General features: G+C 52.3%; 1 protein-coding gene across 8 annotated transcripts in view; it reads left to right on the forward strand.

Moving 5' to 3' along the window:
- The window catches only part of TRPV3 (transient receptor potential cation channel subfamily V member 3), a 33,417-nt gene extending 16,404 nt beyond the window's left edge, over nucleotides 1-17,013 (forward strand). For 2 of the 8 annotated variants that reach the window (XM_078068048.1, XM_078068044.1), the window contains 12 exons: nucleotides 485-625; nucleotides 2,369-2,649; nucleotides 4,718-4,894; nucleotides 5,827-5,985; nucleotides 6,642-6,743; nucleotides 8,514-8,587; nucleotides 10,512-10,677; nucleotides 12,142-12,208; nucleotides 13,488-13,762; nucleotides 14,816-14,946; nucleotides 16,326-16,405; nucleotides 16,690-17,013. In XM_078068048.1, coding sequence (XP_077924174.1) covers nucleotides 485-625; nucleotides 2,369-2,649; nucleotides 4,718-4,894; nucleotides 5,827-5,985; nucleotides 6,642-6,743; nucleotides 8,514-8,587; nucleotides 10,512-10,677; nucleotides 12,142-12,208; nucleotides 13,488-13,762; nucleotides 14,816-14,946; nucleotides 16,326-16,405; nucleotides 16,690-16,787 — 1,751 coding nt within the window. In that variant the 3' untranslated portion in view covers nucleotides 16,788-17,013. Of the gene's footprint in view, nucleotides 1-484; nucleotides 626-2,368; nucleotides 2,650-4,717; nucleotides 4,895-5,826; nucleotides 5,986-6,641; nucleotides 6,744-8,114; nucleotides 10,678-12,141; nucleotides 12,209-13,487; nucleotides 13,763-14,815; nucleotides 14,947-16,325; nucleotides 16,406-16,689 lie in introns of those variants that run through there. The other 6 variants (XM_036092840.2, XM_078068046.1, XM_036092841.2 and 3 more) reach the window with 4 other exon arrangements.
- Nucleotides 17,014-17,208: the final 195 nt, after the last annotated feature.

Here is a 17,208-nt window from a genome sequence, read left to right on the forward strand (position 1 = left end):
CCCTCCGGCTGTGTTAAGGGCCCCTGCTCTAGGTACCACAGCCCTAGACCTCCCAGTATCACAGCACTTAAATCCCAGCGAGACTCTGAGCTTCTCCAGGAGAAGGATCAGAACTACATCCTGTGCACCGCCGTGTCCCCAGCGCCTGGCACCGGAGAGCGGAGCCGGCCGGCAGCTAGTACTCCGCTGTGGTTCGGTGGGGAGTACGGAGGCCAGAGAGGGGGATGCCCCCAGGGCCCGGCCGCCGAGTGCCCAGCTCCCGTCCTCCCCTAGGGCCCGGGCGCCGGGCGGCCCCCTCCTGTCCTCCCCCCCCACCCCAGGGCCCGGCAGTCGAGCGCCCCTCTCCCGTCCTCCCCCAGGGCTCGGCCGCCGGGCTGCCCCCTCCCGTCCCCCATCCAGGGCCCGGCCGCCGAGCGCCCAACTCCCGTCCCCCCACAGGGCCCGGCCGCTGAGCGCCCCCCTCTCGTCCCCACTCGCTCCGCAGGGCAGACGGCACTAAACATCGCCATCGAGCGGCGGCAGGGAGACGTCACCGCCCTGCTCATCGCTGCCGGCGCCGATGTCAACGCCCACGCCAGGGGCTTCTTCTTCAACCCCAAGTACCTGCACGAAGGCTTCTACTTCGGTGGGTGCTGCGCACGCCCGGCACGGACTCCCCGACCACCCGCACCCGAGTCGGCGCTGGCGGGCCGGCCTGGAGCCCCCACTGCGGGTTCCTGCCCGCCTGACGCGCAGACCCGTGGACCTGTCTGGGGCCCAGTGGGACAGAACCGGGACCCGGGAGGCCACGGGGCAGAGCCTTCGGAACGGGGGCAAGCAGGCGTCCACTGGAGCAGCCTTGGATAGGGAACAGAGACCTGGGAGAGGGAGCAAGGAGAAAGCCCAATCTTAGAGGCCAGGAGACAGATTCTGGGAGGGGAGATGATTTGCCCGGTGTAGTAAGGAGCACCCAACTCCGCCTCTGCCCCTGTGCCCAGGGCTTTCCAGGACTGCAAACTCGGAGCCAGAAGTAAGAGAGGCAAATTCCTTCACTGACGAGTTAGGGAGTTCCAAAGCAATCGGGGTTAGGATACTCTGGGTGGAAAAAAGATTGTAATGCCTATTTTAGATACAGTGAAATTCACCCGTTTCCACGGACAGTTCTGTTCAGCCCCACAAATGCATCCAGTTATGTGACCACCACCATGAGGACAGGGTATAAATAGTTCCTTCACACTAGAAACTTTCCCCACACAACTTTGTCCACCCCTTTCCCATCCCAGCTCTTGGCTGACAACCACTGACCTGTTTTCTCTTCTGGGTGGTTTTTGTTTGTTTGTTTTTTATCAGTAGGACTAGATGGGTCTGAGCAGACATGAGGACAGGGTCTTGTCCAGTCCACTGTCCAACATCAGACCCTGCTGGAGCCAGTGTTGGGAAATGTCTGTCAGGGGGGATGAAGAGAGGGAACAAGAGAGAGATTGGAAGGGAAAGAGTAGGAGACCTGCTGTCCAGTCCTGGTTCCATCCCAGGCTTGTTGTGTGACCACGTATGAGTCACCTGCCTTCTCTTTTCTTAACAAACATTTATTGATCACTTACTATATACACCAGGCACTGTTCTAGGTGTTTGAAATATATTAGTCAACAAAACAAAGATCTCTACCCTCATGGAACTTACATTCTAGACTGGAGGAAAACCATCAATAATAAACATAATAAATAAGAACACTATGTAATATGTTAGAAAATGGAAGTGCCATGGAAAAAAATAAAAAATAAGACAGGGAAAGGGGGTCAGGAGTTCCAGGCCAGGAAGGAGGTGGATTTCAATTTTAAATAGTGTGGTTAGGGTGACTCATTGAAAAGGTGATGTTTGAGCAAAGACTTGGAGGAGGTGCGGGGATGCACAATGCAGATACGGAGAAATAGTACTACAAGCAGAGGGAACAGCCTGTGCAAAGGCCCTGAGGTAGGAAAAATGCCTGGTATGTTCTAGGAAAAGGAAGAAGACCATTATGGCCAGAGAGGGAGTGAGTGGGGTAAGAGAGGAGATGGCATCCAAACATGCAGGGCCTTGTGGGCTGTTGTTGGAACCCGAGCTTTTATTCTGGGGGAGGTGAAGCTTATGTGTTACTAGGATCAGTCTGACTGCTGTGCTGAGGATAGTGATGGAGGGCCAGGGTGGTAGTAGGGAGACCAGTTAGCAGGTTATGGCAGTGATCCAGCTTTAGTCTCCCTGCTCTCCCCATCCAAGGGGGAAGATGGGGAGAAGTACAGGGAAGCTCGGGGGTCAGTCCTGCTGGGGACATGGGCTTCAGTCCTAGGGCTTGGGGAACACTGGGGAGGTCTATGAGAGAACTGAGCTCCAGCGCTCCCCCCTGCCCCAGGCGAGACACCACTGGCCCTGGCGGCATGTACCAACCAGCCCGAGATTGTGCAGCTGCTGATGGAGAATGAGCAGACAGATATCACCTCGCAGGACTCACGGGGAAACAACATCCTACACGCACTGGTGACGGTGGCGGAGGACTTCAAGACGCAGAATGACTTTGTGAAGCGCATGTACGACATGATCCTGCTGAGGAGCGGAACCTGGGAGCTGGAGACCATGCACAACAACGACGGTCTCACGCCGCTGCAGCTGGCTGCCAAGATGGGCAAGGCCGAGGTGGGGCCTCAGGGGCGGGAAGCAGGGCAGGGGGGCTCTCTGCCAGCTCTTGGGCCTTTCTGGGGACCCCGCAGATTACACCTTGGCCGGGGAAAGGTCAGCCTTCCGTCTGGAAGTGCGTTTGTGGCCTGGGGTGGGTTTGTTCTGAGTGACCGCACAGAGATGCGGCACGTGGGAACCCCCTCTGGACTTCAGTCCCTAACACTCCATGTGTCTCTGCCCTGCTCTGGAGCTCCCATCTGGGGTCGGAGTGGGGGACCTTGAAGGCCATGGTGACACAGTAGCTCACGGGCTTTGTGGCTGAGGCTTCCCGTGTGGTGAGGCACCCAGGCGGAGGCTGCGTCTGACCCTCTCATGAAGACAGGAGTCCCAGAATGGCTGCTCTGGCTCCAGAGCCAATGGGCTGCCTGCATCTGGAGAGACCACTGTCTGTCGTGCTGAAACGCTGAGCCAAGTCCTCAGCAGAGAGTATGGCTGCTTGTGGCCCTTTGCAGCCTGTGTGGAGTGGCTGAGGAGCTCAGGGCTTAACCTTGGTGAAGACTTGGGCTGGGGTGGGCTCCCACTTCTGTTGGTGCCTGGAGTCACAACTTGGTCTAAGATCAAGGTCAGGACTCAGGTGGGCCCGAGGGCAAGGCTCAGAGAAGCTTGCTCTTCAGCCTCCATGTGTCCAAGCCCTGGGAGGGGACTGAGGCTCCTGGGAGGCTGTGGAGGACTGGCTGGGTGCAGTCACAGCTGTGCCAGCCTCAGGGCGGCTGACAGGGGAGGCGGCTGCCTCGAGGGCCTTGGGTCCAGTCCCAGCGGTCAGGGCTGGGGCCCACAAAGGACCTTTTCATTCTCTTGTGGGGGAAGGAAGGGTTGGAGATTGGCTTTGACAGAGGAGGAATTGTGCGCCTTCCCACCATCCCCACCGTTTCCTACCCACCCCCAGGAACAGTTTGGGGGGGGCTTTGAGGAGAGTCAGATTAGGAGGGTTGTGAGTGGAGCTTCCTGCAAGCCACTGTGGCATGTCTTCTGCCTGCGTGGACCATGGCCCCATGACCCTTTGATTTTCTAGAGTATGATGTGCTTCCCCATGGCCAGTCCTGGGGAGGGGACTCCCCCATTCCTGGCCCTTTCTCTTCTTCATTCAGTGTTCTTTGGAAAACCTTTCTGGATGCTGCCCAGGTTGACCACTGTGCTGGGAGTGGAGGGTGCAGAGATGCTTACGACACAGACCCTGTTCCTTGGGGCTCTTTGAGGCTGGGGCTCAGGACGGGGAGACTGGTCCTGTGTCTGGAGTTTCTCTGCCTGGACTGTGAGGACAAGGCTCCCATATGAGATGAGATGGGAACCCCACTGGGTGTGTGAGATCAGGGCTCTGACACTGTTCTCCCCAACGGGACCCTCTTCCTGGGCCTTGGGTTGGTGCCCCAGGAAGCCCTGGCCCCAGTTTTGGAAAGCGGTGAGCTGGAGAGTGGTTGCTCTCCACCTCGCCTGCGCTTTGGCACCGCCCACGGAGCTTTACAAAATACAGATGTCTGGGTCCCACCTGCAGAGATTTGGACAGAACTCGTCGGTGGTGTGGGATTGTCGAGTGTTCTCAGTGACTCTACCGTGCAGCAGAGTTTGAGGATCACCTGGAGAGTGGGTTTCTCAGGCCTCTCTGCTAGGCTGGCATCTTCTATCACCCCGTCTGGCCCACAGTGAACCTCAACTGGAATGGTCTTGACCGAGGGTGGGATAGGAAAGCTGGGAAAACTTCTAGTTTCTTCTCCCATCCAGGTCAAACAGAAATTATTTCTCAAAATTGTCAGTTCCCAGATGCTTCACTGAATGGGGTCCCCAACTGGTACAAGGATTTATGAACTGATCGTGTAGCTTTCTGCATCCTGCAAAGGGCCTCCACACCTTTTGTCCCTTGTATTCTCAGTCCCTGGTGAATTGGGCAGAGCCCCGAGGTTCACACCCATTCCGCAGATGAAGCCCAGCCCAGGGGTCACGATGGCAGGGGCAGAGGTGGGACTCAATCTGTCCAGGCGGAAGCATCTTCCCAGCCCAGTTCTACGGCTGTTCCTCTTTCTGTCCCCAGATCTTGAAGTATATCCTCAGTCGTGAGATCAAGGAGAAGCCCCTCCGGAGCCTGTCCAGGAAGTTCACCGACTGGGCGTACGGGCCCGTGTCATCATCACTCTACGACCTCACCAACGTGGACACTATGACAGAAAACTCGGTGCTGGAAATCATTGTCTACAACACCAACATTGATGTGGGTCTCTCGGGAGGGCTGGAGAAGGGCAGGGGATGAGGGGCGGGGCCTCAGGCTGCACTGGGAAGACCCGTGCCACTAGCTGGACGTGTCTGTAGTCCCCCATTCCTTTGCCTCAGTGGGCAGAGTCAACACAGAAAGGGCAGGGCTAGGGCAGGTGCTGCGTTTACCTGTTCCCAGCTGACCTTGCACTATAAACCTCTGTGGTGGGTGTCTCCTGGCCCCAGAATCCTGGGCAGTGTGAGAGTGGGGATGGGATGATTGCTGTTGATCTTCTCCATCTTGTTTCTCCCTCTCTTCCCTAATGGTTCTATAATCTACCCTTCCCCTCAGAGAAGGCACAGCTGGAGCAATCAGGGAGGTCTTCCTGGTGGAGGCAAGGGGGGGGAAGATCAGTGAAGCTGGAGGGGAAGAGAGAGCATCAGCAATGAGAGGTTTTCAGCTTTTGGGCGGGGGGAGTGAGGCAGCAGATTGGAACTTCATCCTCCACATGTTACCAAGAGTCATGTTTACCACAGCCTGCCTTGTCTGGGGTCTCCCTGAAGCCTCACGGCAGCCTGGTTGATAGGGTAGTTTGGTTGATTTTAGTTTTGTGGATGAGGAAACTGAGGCCCTGGGAGTGTCAGGGGTTTCCCTAAGGTTACACAGTGAAGGGGCCAAGTTGGGGCCAGTCACGGCCCTTCCCCCTTGCAGCTGTTGCTCACCACTGAGCAGCAGGTCCTCCCACTGGAAGCCCAGCTCCTGTGGGGTTTGGCTGCTGCCTGGGGGCACTGGGAAGGAGCCTCAGGAGCCAGAAATTACCTTCCCAACATTTCCAGCCACACCAGTCCATGGGACAGAATGACTGGCCCCTTCTGCCATGGGTGGGGCGGACTCAGAGCTCCCTTTGGAATGAGGGCCCTTTAAAAATGGTGGTGGTGTCCTACCCCCAGAACCGGCATGAGATGCTGACCCTGGAGCCCCTGCACACACTGCTGCATATGAAGTGGAAGAAGTTTGCCAAGTACATGTTCTTCTTGTCCTTCTGCTTTTATTTCTTCTACAACATCACCCTGACTCTGGTCTCCTACTACCGCCCCCGGGAAGAGGAGGTATGTGGGCCCCTGGAGGGAGGCGGGTGGGGTGGTCAGAGCTCCAGGAGCTTGGAGCCGTCCCATGTGCAGGAGAGGAAACTGAGGCCCAGAATGACCAAGACATTCGCATGGCGTTCCCCGGCAGTCATCCTTCACAGCTTCTAGGGAATTGGATATGTCTCTAGTGCTTAGCTGTTGTGGGGAGATCTGGAAGGTTGGGAGACGCAGGCCTGCCCAGGCTCCACCTACGTCTAAAGAGCTAATTGGGGTGTTGCTGCTGTGAGGGCCACAGGAAATGGGCGGGGGGTCCTCCCACTCTGGGCCTCAGTTTCCCATTCATTACACAGGGCACAGGGTTTCAGCTTTGAGTGTCCTGTAAGTGTCTGGATATGAATGGGTTCTGGAATGAACAAATGCCATGAGGTGTGAGGGGTTGTTAGCATGGATTGGACTGTGTCCCTCACTATAGAGTTCTGGGTGCCACTGTGGGTGGGGACAGGGGCAGGAAGCTGCCATTCTTTCTCTCACATTGTACAGAGCCTGGGCTTTGTGCTGGCCTCCGGCTCAACCAGAGGGTTTGGCATGTGTCTGTGCATCCTACCCCCAGAGCTGCCATTACCCCTGCCTTCCTCACTCCCCATCTTGCACCCATCCATTCCTTCCCTTCTTCCCAGGCCCTCCCACACCCGTTGGCCTTGACGCACAAGATGGGGTGGCTGCAACTGTTAGGAAGGATGTTCGTGCTCATCTGGGCCCTGTGCATCTCTGTGAAGGAGGTGAGTGGGCCACTAGGCCCTCTGGACTTGCCTGCGGGGGGCAGGCAGGGGGACAGCAGGCCTGGCTTTGATCCGCCCTGCTCTGCCTTACCACGGGGAGGCACTTCCTTTCTAAGCTTTCCATTTCTTAGTTACAAAAGGAGAGTAAATAAATCAGTAGGCCTGTCCCGCCTACTTAATGTATCTGCCCCTCCATCCCTCCATCCCTACTTAATCTATCTGCCCCTCCATCCCTCTGTCTGTCTATCAGCCATTTATATGCCCTCCCAGCCACTCAGTGACACATCTTCCTGTCCCTCCATCCACACATTCAGTCACTTCTCACATTGACCCAGCCATTCATCTGGGTTTATCAATCAATCCCTTATCGACCCATCCATCAACCAATGAATCACCTTCTATATGTGGAGCCCTGGGAGAGGTGAGAGGGAGGGAGGGAGTTTGTCCTCTTTAAACTCGCAGCCTTGCAGGGGCTTTCAGACAGGCACAAACACCTGGACTCTAAAAGAGACTATGGAAAGGGCCCTGTGTGGGGTTCAGACCAGTGCTCAGAGGAAGAGAGATGACTCCTATATGGGGACAAGAGGGGGGGAAAGCTTGGAAGCAGAAATGACATTTAGTCTGTGAGGGTGGGATTTGGCACGAGGACATTTGAGAGGAGGTCATGACAGGGTGGGTAGGGGGAACAGCTTAAAAAAAGGCTCAGAGGCAGGAGAGCTAAGCCATATCATTTTTTGTCTTTTTTTTTAATTAAAATTTTAATTTTAATTCCAATATAGTTAACATACAACGTTATATTCGTTTTAGGTATACAATATAGTGATTCAGCAGTTCTATACATGACTCAGTGCTCATCACAACAAGTGTGCTCCTTAATCCCCTTCACCTATTTCCCCGATCCCCCCACCCGCCTCCCCTCTGTAACCATCAGTTGTTCTCCATAGTTAAGTGCCTGTTTCTTGCTTTGACTCTGTTTTTTCTCTTTGCTCATTTGTTTTGTTTCTTAAATTCCACATGTAAGTGAAATCATATGGTATTTGTCTCTCTCTGACTGACTTATTTCACTTAGCATAATACTCTCCAACTTAACCCATGTCATTGAAAATGGCAAGATTTTATTCTTTTTTATGGCTGAGTAGTATTCCATTGTATATATATCACATCTTCCTTATCCATTCATCTATCAAGGGACACTGGGGCTGCTTCCCTATCTTGGCTATTGTAGATAATGCTGCAGTAAACATAGGGGTGCATGTATCTCTTTGATTTAGTGTTTTTGTATTGTTTGGGTAAATACCCAGTAGTGCAATTACTGGATCGTAGGGTAATTCTGTTTTTAACTTTCTGAGGAAGCTCCATACTGTTTTCCAGAGTGGCTGCACCAGTTTGCATTCCCACCAACAGTGCACGAGGATTCCTTTTTCGCCACATCCTCACCAACACCTGTCGTTTCTTGTTTTTGGCTTTAGAAGTGAGGCTGTATTTGGGGAATGGCAGGGGATGGTGTGACTGTGCTGTTTTGAGGGTCCGGGTGAGGATGAGGGGGAGAGTGAGCGAGGTGAGAAGATTTGGGGGTGCAGCCACTTCTACCCTGGATTGCCTCTACTCCCAGGCTCAGGTCTCCTTCCATATCCCTCACCTGGGCTCTGGCTTGGCCTTCCCACCCTCCCCCCCCCACTGAGTCTTAGGCCTGAGGAAACACCACCTTCCTCAGATCTTCCAGTGAGAGGCATGAAGAGGGTGCAGGTTTTCTTTCCTTTTTGGCCTCAGGGCATCGCGATCTTCCTGCTGAGACCCTCGGATCTGCAGTCCATTCTCTCTGATGCCTGGTTTCACTTTGTCTTGTAAGTAGGTCTGTCCCATTTGGTCCCCACTGCACAGGCAGGGCCGAAGTCCTGTATGGCGGCTGCTGTGTCCTCTGGAACAAGCATCCTCCCATGTCACCATGTCCCAGCTGTTCTGCCATAGTCTCATGGCCAGGGACCTCCTCTCTCCCTTCTAGTAAGAGAAGCCCATGGATGCCCGTGGAGAGGACCAGAGGACCCCAGCACAGTGCCCACCGTCAGGTTGTGGTGATGACTGTCTCCACCCTGTCACAGAGCCCTGCGTGGTGGGTGTGGCCGAGAAGGCAGGACGAGGCTTAGTAGTGCTGTCTACTTCTCTAGGAAGGGGTAGTCCAGGCCCGTTCCTCCTAGTTGTGTGGGGTCTAGAGGTTGCCATCTTGGACTCTGGCGGAGCAGGGCCGGAGAGCACTAGGAAATCATCGAGTCTCATCCGCAGGCAAGAAACCCGAAGCCCAGAGCGGGGAAATGAGTGACTCACAGTCCGGCAGAGCGTCAGTGGTGTCAAAGCCAGCCCCAGCCTCCCAGTCATCTTCACCCTATGTTAGGGCACGGTTGCCTACCCCGGAGCCCTGGCCAGAAAGCCCGGCTCAGCAGCCTCTCTGAATGAGGTCATGGGCAGCTGACATCAGAGGCTTATGTGACGCCTGTCCCTAAATGAACAGAGGCTGATTCAGCACTGCTGCCACGTGAATGGAACAGGACTTGCGGTGTGGAATGAAGGAGGTTGGGCTCCAGAGCTCTGTCGATCCCACCAAAGTCCCTCTTCGGAGCATTTGGGAAGCTGGGTCTATAGGACCTGAAATCTTGGCCCAATGTTTCCAAATACCTCGGTGTTTTATTAAGTATGTACCTGCCTTCTAGAGGCATGAACGGAATTCTTCATCCCTGTGGGCAAGTGGGGTGCCCAGATACTGCAGTGAGTAGATGAACCCCATGATATCAGCCACATGGGAGTCTCTGCCTTTGAGAAAATATGATAATTGCAAGAAGAATTCATTTATCCGGCCGCTGGCTTTCGTGCAGACAAAAGGCACTGGTGCATTGTCCTGCTTTTCTGCTTCTTCAGTGTTTTGTTAATGGTGAGGAAGGTGAACACATGCTTCCTCACTTCAGTCCAAAAAATGCATCGATCACCCAAACATTTACTTTTCACTGCACAAGAAAAGCAAGCTTGCCTGTGTCCTCACTTTAACGAGTTAGATATTTTATATCATGGAGACTGTGTGATGTTACAAGCAATAGAGCTTTTTATCTAGAGGTCTGCATAACTGTTGGTGTAGTAGCACTGTTTAGGACTAGATTTTGAGCCTGTGTGTTTGTTATACATGGTACTTTAAAAATTTTAATGGTGGTAGAATCTATATAACATAAAAGTTGCCATCTTAACCACTTTAAGTGTACAGTTCAATAGCGTTAAGTACATTCATATTGTTATGCAACCAATCTGTTTAGGCTATCTATCATTTAGCATATACTATAGTTTTTAAAAAGATTTTAAAAAGTCGGTTGTGGGGGACTTTTGTTATGACTGGCTTTTAAGTACAGACGTTGTTAGCTTTTGTCATTTTTGTTGAAAATGCAATCATTTACTTATCTGCCTTAGTCTACACCAGCGGTTCCCTGACCTATGTGGGGATATGGGCTTCTGAACCCGAATCTCCTTGAGTCCTAGGGATCTGTATTTTTAAAAAGTCCCCACCAGCTGCTGGCAGCCCACTGCTGGCTCTGACTCACGTCTGGTGACGCCGTCTGCAAGGCTGGATGTCAGACATTGTTGAGAGGGTCTGGGGCAGCCTCACCTGTCTCTTCAGCATGACCCATCAGGGTGCCGCTTCGGGGCTTGAAGGGAGGCTGGGGTTTGAGGATCTACCCTGACGCTGAGGAGAAGTAAGTAAGGCCCTTGTCTCCTGTGTCTCCTGAACAGTTTTGTCCAAGCTGTGCTTGTGATACTGTCTGTCTTCTTGTACTTGTTTGCCTACAAAGAGTACCTCGCCTGCCTTGTGCTGGCCATGGCCCTGGGCTGGGCAAACATGCTCTACTACACGCGGGGATTCCAGTCCATGGGCATGTACAGCGTCATGATCCAGAAGGTGCGTTGGAGGCTTGGGAGCATCACAGACATGCAGGCTCAGCCCTGGGGGAGCCCTCAGGGAATGTCCATTTTTCAGAGGGAGAAACAGGTCTGGACAGCAAAAGGGGCTTGTCCCTCGGGCAAGCCTCTGCTCTTCCTACCAGACACCACCGTCTCCCTTTGCTTCTGGCCAGGCTTTAAGTGTCCAGGCCTTAAAACAGCTGGGCTTGTTGGGCACTGGGAAGGAATGGTCTCACCCCCAGGCAGTGGTGTGCTGGTAAATATTTAACAACCAGCTCTCTGGGGGAAAATGCACGGACACACGCACAGACACTCGGATACTACGTTTATGATACATTTTTACCATAGAAAGGATGAGTAGTACGTAATTTACAAATAATGAACTATATAATGCTCTTTGTTGTAAATTCCACGTAGCTAGTTGAGTCTGGCAGAATGATTTGTTGATTTTTCTTGAAATCCTATATCTGTTGCCAATCTGTGGGTGCAAGTGACAGAGAGGGTTGCTGCAACATCGATATCGGTTGATGTTTTCTTTAAGGAGTAAGATGGAAGTGAAACAGTGCAGCCTTATGGGAGAACTTCCCTTGCTTGTCAGCGATGTGAGCCACTTATTTGCTGACTTGGATAATAGTTTTACAAATTTTGGAAGACTCTTTCATTAATGTTACTGTGTTATTCACAACACCCCAGCTACAGATAGGACACATATTAAAGTTGAATCTACCTTAACATTGTCTCCATCGCTGTCTTAAATCTCGATCTAGACAATCAGCAAAATAATGAGTCTGTGATTTGTCCCATTTACTAATTTCCATGGTGTAAATCCTACCACGGCTGATTTCCAGCTACTGGCGTGACGGAGTTGAACACAGAGTCAGGAAGAGACGTGGTAACACGTGGTACAGTATGCGTACCCCGTGGCTGCCAGCGATGAAATAACCTTAATAGCATACGTAATTGTAAAATGAGCGATGAGTTTTGAATATTTATTATCTTTGCTTTTAATATAATGTACTTAATTATAAGTTTATGTGATTTAGTTTTTAATAATGGTTCTGCTTAACAGCCACCTTACAAAATTCATGAAAACGTAACCGTCAGCTCTTAGGAGCGGCGTCAGCAGCCTCCAGCACACCACTGCCCCCAGGGAGTGGGAGGATCTCCGACGTGAGACACTATGAGGAAAGGGGCTCACGTACAGGGTGGATCATCAGGGACAGAGACAGGCTGTGTGCCAGGAGGGAGGCGAGCAGGAACGGAAGGGAAGGCTTCTTGGAGGAGATGGGGCCCAGAGCTGAGCTTTGGAGCATCAGAAGGATTTGCTAGGGGAAGGGAGAATGGTCTGAGGGAAGGCATGGTTGGGGCTGGGGCTGGGTGAGGGTGGGAAGCAGTAAGGAGATCAGGGTCTAGCGAATATGTGCTCAAATCTTACCATTGAATCATGTTTCTCCCTTTATAGGTCATTTTGCATGATGTTCTGAAGTTCTTGTTTGTATATATCGTGTTCCTACTTGGATTTGGAGTAGGTAATTGATTTATAAATACTAGGGACTCCCACGTTTGTAAAGCACCTTATACAGATGTCAAAATGACAGAGCACGCAGCAGCCTCAGCCAGTTATGTCACCTACTAGGGAGTACTTGCCATGCTTAGCGTTTTCCAAGCATTGTCTTTTTACTTCTCTCAGTATCTCGACCAAGGGGAAGTCATCATTCCCGATCATAAGGTAACTGAGGCTTAGAACCAGACCTGTCACCCTTGTCCTGTGGGGTATGCCTCCCACATTCACATCCAGCATCTTACGTGGCCCTCACCACCTCAGAGAGGCTTGGCAGGCGGTTTTGGCCCCATTTTACAGATAGGGAAACTAAAGTTTGCAGAAATGTGACTGATGGTCTTTAAAAAATAAGACTAAATTAATGCATCAAGGTAAGCTCCTTTGATTCCCCACATCATGTTACTTGCAGTTTGCTTCAGATATATCTGTGAGGGCCTCTGCTCTCCTGGGGACTGAGGATGGGGAGGTCCCTCCTAAAGTCTCTTCCTTTGTACAACCTGATTTTATTTCTAGCTTCTGCATAGAGAGGTATCATTGTATATTCCCATGCCAGGTCTCCATCCCCCCATCCCCCCCCCCCCCCGTGATCATTGGCATTTGAAATTAGGCAGCCATTCCCATCTTCTGGTGTCTTTGCTGGGCCACAGTGTGCTTATTTATTTGCTCCTTCACTTGCCTGTTTATTCATCCATCCATTTACTCACTCGTTAATTTGACCATTCATCCATTCACCTGTCTACACATTTAGCAATGAGCCACTGCTATGGTGTGTTGGAAGGGAGAGAAGAAAGAGGCCCAGGTCTAGGCCAGGGGATCTCCCCACAGAGCATGAGGAAGAAACTCAGGACCTTACAGTCTTGGAGGAGATGGCCCAGGCTACAGGAAGTTGGGAGCCCAAAGCCTGGTTGGGGAGCCAGGGGATGCACATAGATTATAGTTAGCAACTCTGCAAGGCTGTGAGTGATCAAGGGCTGAATGGCAGGGTAGAGGAGGGAGAAAAGAGTGTGGGCTTTATTAGGCAGGAAGCGCTTTTTGCAGGAGGTCAAGGCAGAGAACCAACCTGATGAGGCTTCCAGGAGCTGAGGCTGGAGGTGAAATCTAAATGACCAGAGAGGATGAGGCAGTAGGCCTGCAGTGTGTGTGTGTGGTGGTGGTGGGGCATGTGTGTACGTGCAAGTATGCATGAGCTTGTTGGGTAATTAACCAGGCAGAGCGCCAGAGGAGAACACCCTATTCTGTCCTCCCAGCCCTGGCCTCGTTGATCGAGAAGTGTCCCAGCGACAACAAGGACTGCAGCTCCTATGGCAGCTTCAGTGAGGCGGTGCTGGAACTCTTTAAGCTCACCATCGGCCTGGGCGACCTGAACATACAGCAGAACTCCAAGTACCCCATCCTCTTTCTGTTCCTGCTCATCACCTACGTCATCCTCACCTTTGTCCTCCTGCTCAACATGCTCATCGCCCTGATGGGAGAAACCGTGGAGAATGTCTCCAAGGAGAGTGAGCGCATCTGGCGTCTACAGGTGAGCCTGGCAGGGACCCTGGTGTGGGGGTCTTCACGGGGACTCAGTTCAGCATGTTGTACTGACAACCGTCTGTCCCAGCGGACCTGGGTGGGGCCTGGGAATCTGCATCAGCTCCCTGTGGTTGGCCAGGTTTGGGGAAGTCTTAGTCTAGGTTCCTTGAGTATAGGGTCGAGGCAGTGTGACTGGACAGCTGCACAGGTGAGACGAACTCAGGCTTACGAGCATGATCTGCTCAGACTCTGGTGTGATGTGTGGATGTTGAACCATGACCTTCAGTTGCATTAAGAGGAGTATAGGGCATAGGACAATGGAGGTGACAAGTCTGCATGCCTCAATCCTGGCTGCAACATTCCTTCCCTGCTGGGGGCCTTACGCACAAGGACACTAACCCACAGGATGGTCCAGAGTGGGTTACCAGGCTTGGGACAGGACTGGAAACTGTGCCTCACAAGAAATGGTATTGGGACTAGGGTTGAAGAAGGTGAGAGTTTCTTCAGATATCTGCGGAGCTACTTGTGAAGGGACAGCTTCCTTCTGTGACCCCAGAAGGCAGAACTGAGCTATATGGGCAATGACAGGGAGGAAAGCTTTGCTTTGACACAAGGAAGTTTCTAATTATATTAGGGTCTTCTTCATTGGATTGTTGAATACATTCAGGAGAGATTTGACAAATTATTGACAGTTAAACTGCTGAGGGGATTCCAAGCTTGGCATGCAGGTGGGATTACATGATGTCCGCCCCTCTCTTCCCCGTGGGATCCCAGGATCCTAACATTTTCAGTTAGGAAGCTCCTGCACTTCCAGAAACAGTGTTTATGTTGTGTTTCAAGCAATTTGAACACCTTTCCCGAGCTTGGTGGTTTTCATTTTTGAATTCTGTAGATCAGCTGAACCCTCGGGTCTGTGCATTAAGCACCCGGTGCAGTGGAGCTGGCTGTTTGGGGGTGTGTGCATATACTTGTGTGCGTGTGTGTGTGCGTGTGTGTGTTGAGGGGGTGCACACTCATACAGAGCTGTGTTCCTGGGCCGGCTCCTCATTGATGTGCTTAGGCTCATTTATGTCCCCAGAGAGCCAGGACGATTTTGGAGTTTGAGAAGATGTTACCAGAATGGCTGAGGAGCAGATTCCGGATGGGAGAGCTGTGTAAAGTAGCAGAGGAAGACTTCCGGCTGTGTTTGCGGTAACAAAGGGAGAGGGGCCCCTTGCTGGTGGTCTTTGGGGGGCGAAAGAGAGATGAGTCAGTGACTGTCAGAGAAACGGTGCTGCCGCGTGCTTCCCAAACCACAGCCACAGTCGGTTCTGGCCTCCTCAGAACATGGAATTTCCTCCTCCGGGGTCACTAGCCCTGGGACGAGGCTTCACCAGCTTCGAGAAGGGAGAGGGAAGGAGGCCACTGGGGACAGCTCCCCCATCCCTCCGGCCCCGTGCAGCGGCCTCCGTGACCTCTCCCTGTCCACTGTCTGGTTCAGGAAAGATATGCCGACCGGGTAGTCCTTGTCCTTCTCTCTGGGCTGCGTGGGTTCATGGGACACCAGGGGACCTGAGGCATGCCTGTCACGGGCGAGTGGAGAGTGAGACAGCTACTTTGGACAGATATCAAGCTTTTTGGTTTTTAAAAAGTACTTGCACGTGCCATGGCCAACTTTGCTGATGCTGAGTCTACTTCATTCTCCCCCCGTCTGACTGCCTGACCTCACAGACTGCCCTGTGTATAACTGCGCCCAGCTTCTCTGAGACTCCCGTGCCGTGGAAACCACCATTTCCAGCTCTATAACCGTTATCCTAACAAATATCTCTAATGTTCACACCCTCATTCTAGAGATGTTCCCTGAACGTGAACTTTAGCCAAACCATTGCTTCCAATTGCAATCTAGCACCTTAGACTTTGCCCACTCTTTTTTTTTTTTTTTTTTTAAAGATTTTATTTATTTATTTAATTGACAGGGAGAGAGAGAGAAAGAGACAGCGTGAGAGGGAACACAAGCAGGGGGAGTGCGAGAGGAAGAAGCAGGCTTCCGGCTGAGCAGAGAGCCCAATGCGGGGCTCGATCCCAGAACCCTGGGATCATGACCTGAGCTGAAGGCAGTCGCTTAACCAACTGAGCCACCCAGGCGCCCCGACTTTGCCCACTCTTATCGGGGTCTGAAGCCTAACTGTTTTCTCCTAGTGCAACCTTAACCCTAGTTTAACCCCAAGCTTCTAAACTTCTACAAGTTTCATCCTCACACTGTCACATCTCCTTAGCCTGGGCCCTTTCCCATGGACCGCCTCTCACCAGGAAGGCCCCAGCCGTTGCTGTCTGAAGATGTCCCTTGACACCTCTCTGAGTTTCTGGGCCCCACACACTGGGAGGGGACTAATCCTTTGAGGTCTGGGAAGATGGGGACTAGTGCAGGTTTTAAACCCCAACACTGCTGACATGACCATGTGAGGCGGGAGTCCCAGATCCCTGGCATGGACAGAAGGGGAGCTGTCTAGAACACCCTAAATGCCAGCCTAGGTGTTTGCATTTAATGAGGTGCAGTTGAGAAGTGGTGAGAATGATTATCACACTTGCAGGATCAATGAGGTGAAGTGGACTGAGTGGAAAACGCATGTCTCCTTCCTCAACGAAGACCCGGGGCCTGTGAGACGGACAGGTACTGTGTTGCTGTCAGGAAGCGTGATGACCATGCCTGTCTGACCACATGACCATGGGCAGACTGCGTCTCGGGGCCCTGATTTTCCCCATCTGCAAAATGGGAGGTTGAATTAAATGGGTTCTCAGGTCCCTTTCAGCTGTGACATTTTATAACCCTAGTTGGAATAACTTTTAAAAATCAGGTGGGGGAAAATAATTAGGTGGTGCGCTAGACATGGAATCCCCCATCAGGGAGCACCGCCTTTCTAAAATAGTGGTTTTGGTGTCTGTTTTTTTTTAAAGCAGATTTCAACAAAATCCAAGATTCTTCCAGGAGCAACAGCAAAACCACCCTCAATGCATTTGATGAAATAGATGAGTTTCCAGAAACTTCGGTGTAGAAGCAGAATCCAGAGCTGGTGTGAGCATGGGCCACCTGACGCTGCAGGCTGGGTCCTGGACTCCCTGCTGAGGGCTTGTGGAGCGATGTGGCCTCGCACTGCATGCCCAGAGGCGGAAAGCACCCTCGTGCTGAGTGGGGGGCTGTACTGAGAGGCAGTTGTCCGTCTGCTTGAGTGGGAAACACCCTGAATATTTTTTTTATAAAGATTTTATTTATTTATTTGACAGAGAGAGACACAGCGAGAGACGGAACACAAGCAGGGGGAGTGGGAGAAGGAGAGGGAGAAGCAGGCTTCCCGCGGAGCAGGGAGCCTGATGTGGGGCTCGATCCCAGGACTCTGGGACCATGACCTGAGCCGAAGGCAGACGCTTAACGACTGAGCCACCCAGGCGCCCCACCCTGAATATTTTTTTACTCAG

The sequence above is a fragment of the Halichoerus grypus genome, chromosome 2 (assembly GCF_964656455.1).
Source record: "Halichoerus grypus chromosome 2, mHalGry1.hap1.1, whole genome shotgun sequence".
Taxonomy (NCBI): domain Eukaryota; kingdom Metazoa; phylum Chordata; class Mammalia; order Carnivora; family Phocidae; genus Halichoerus; species Halichoerus grypus.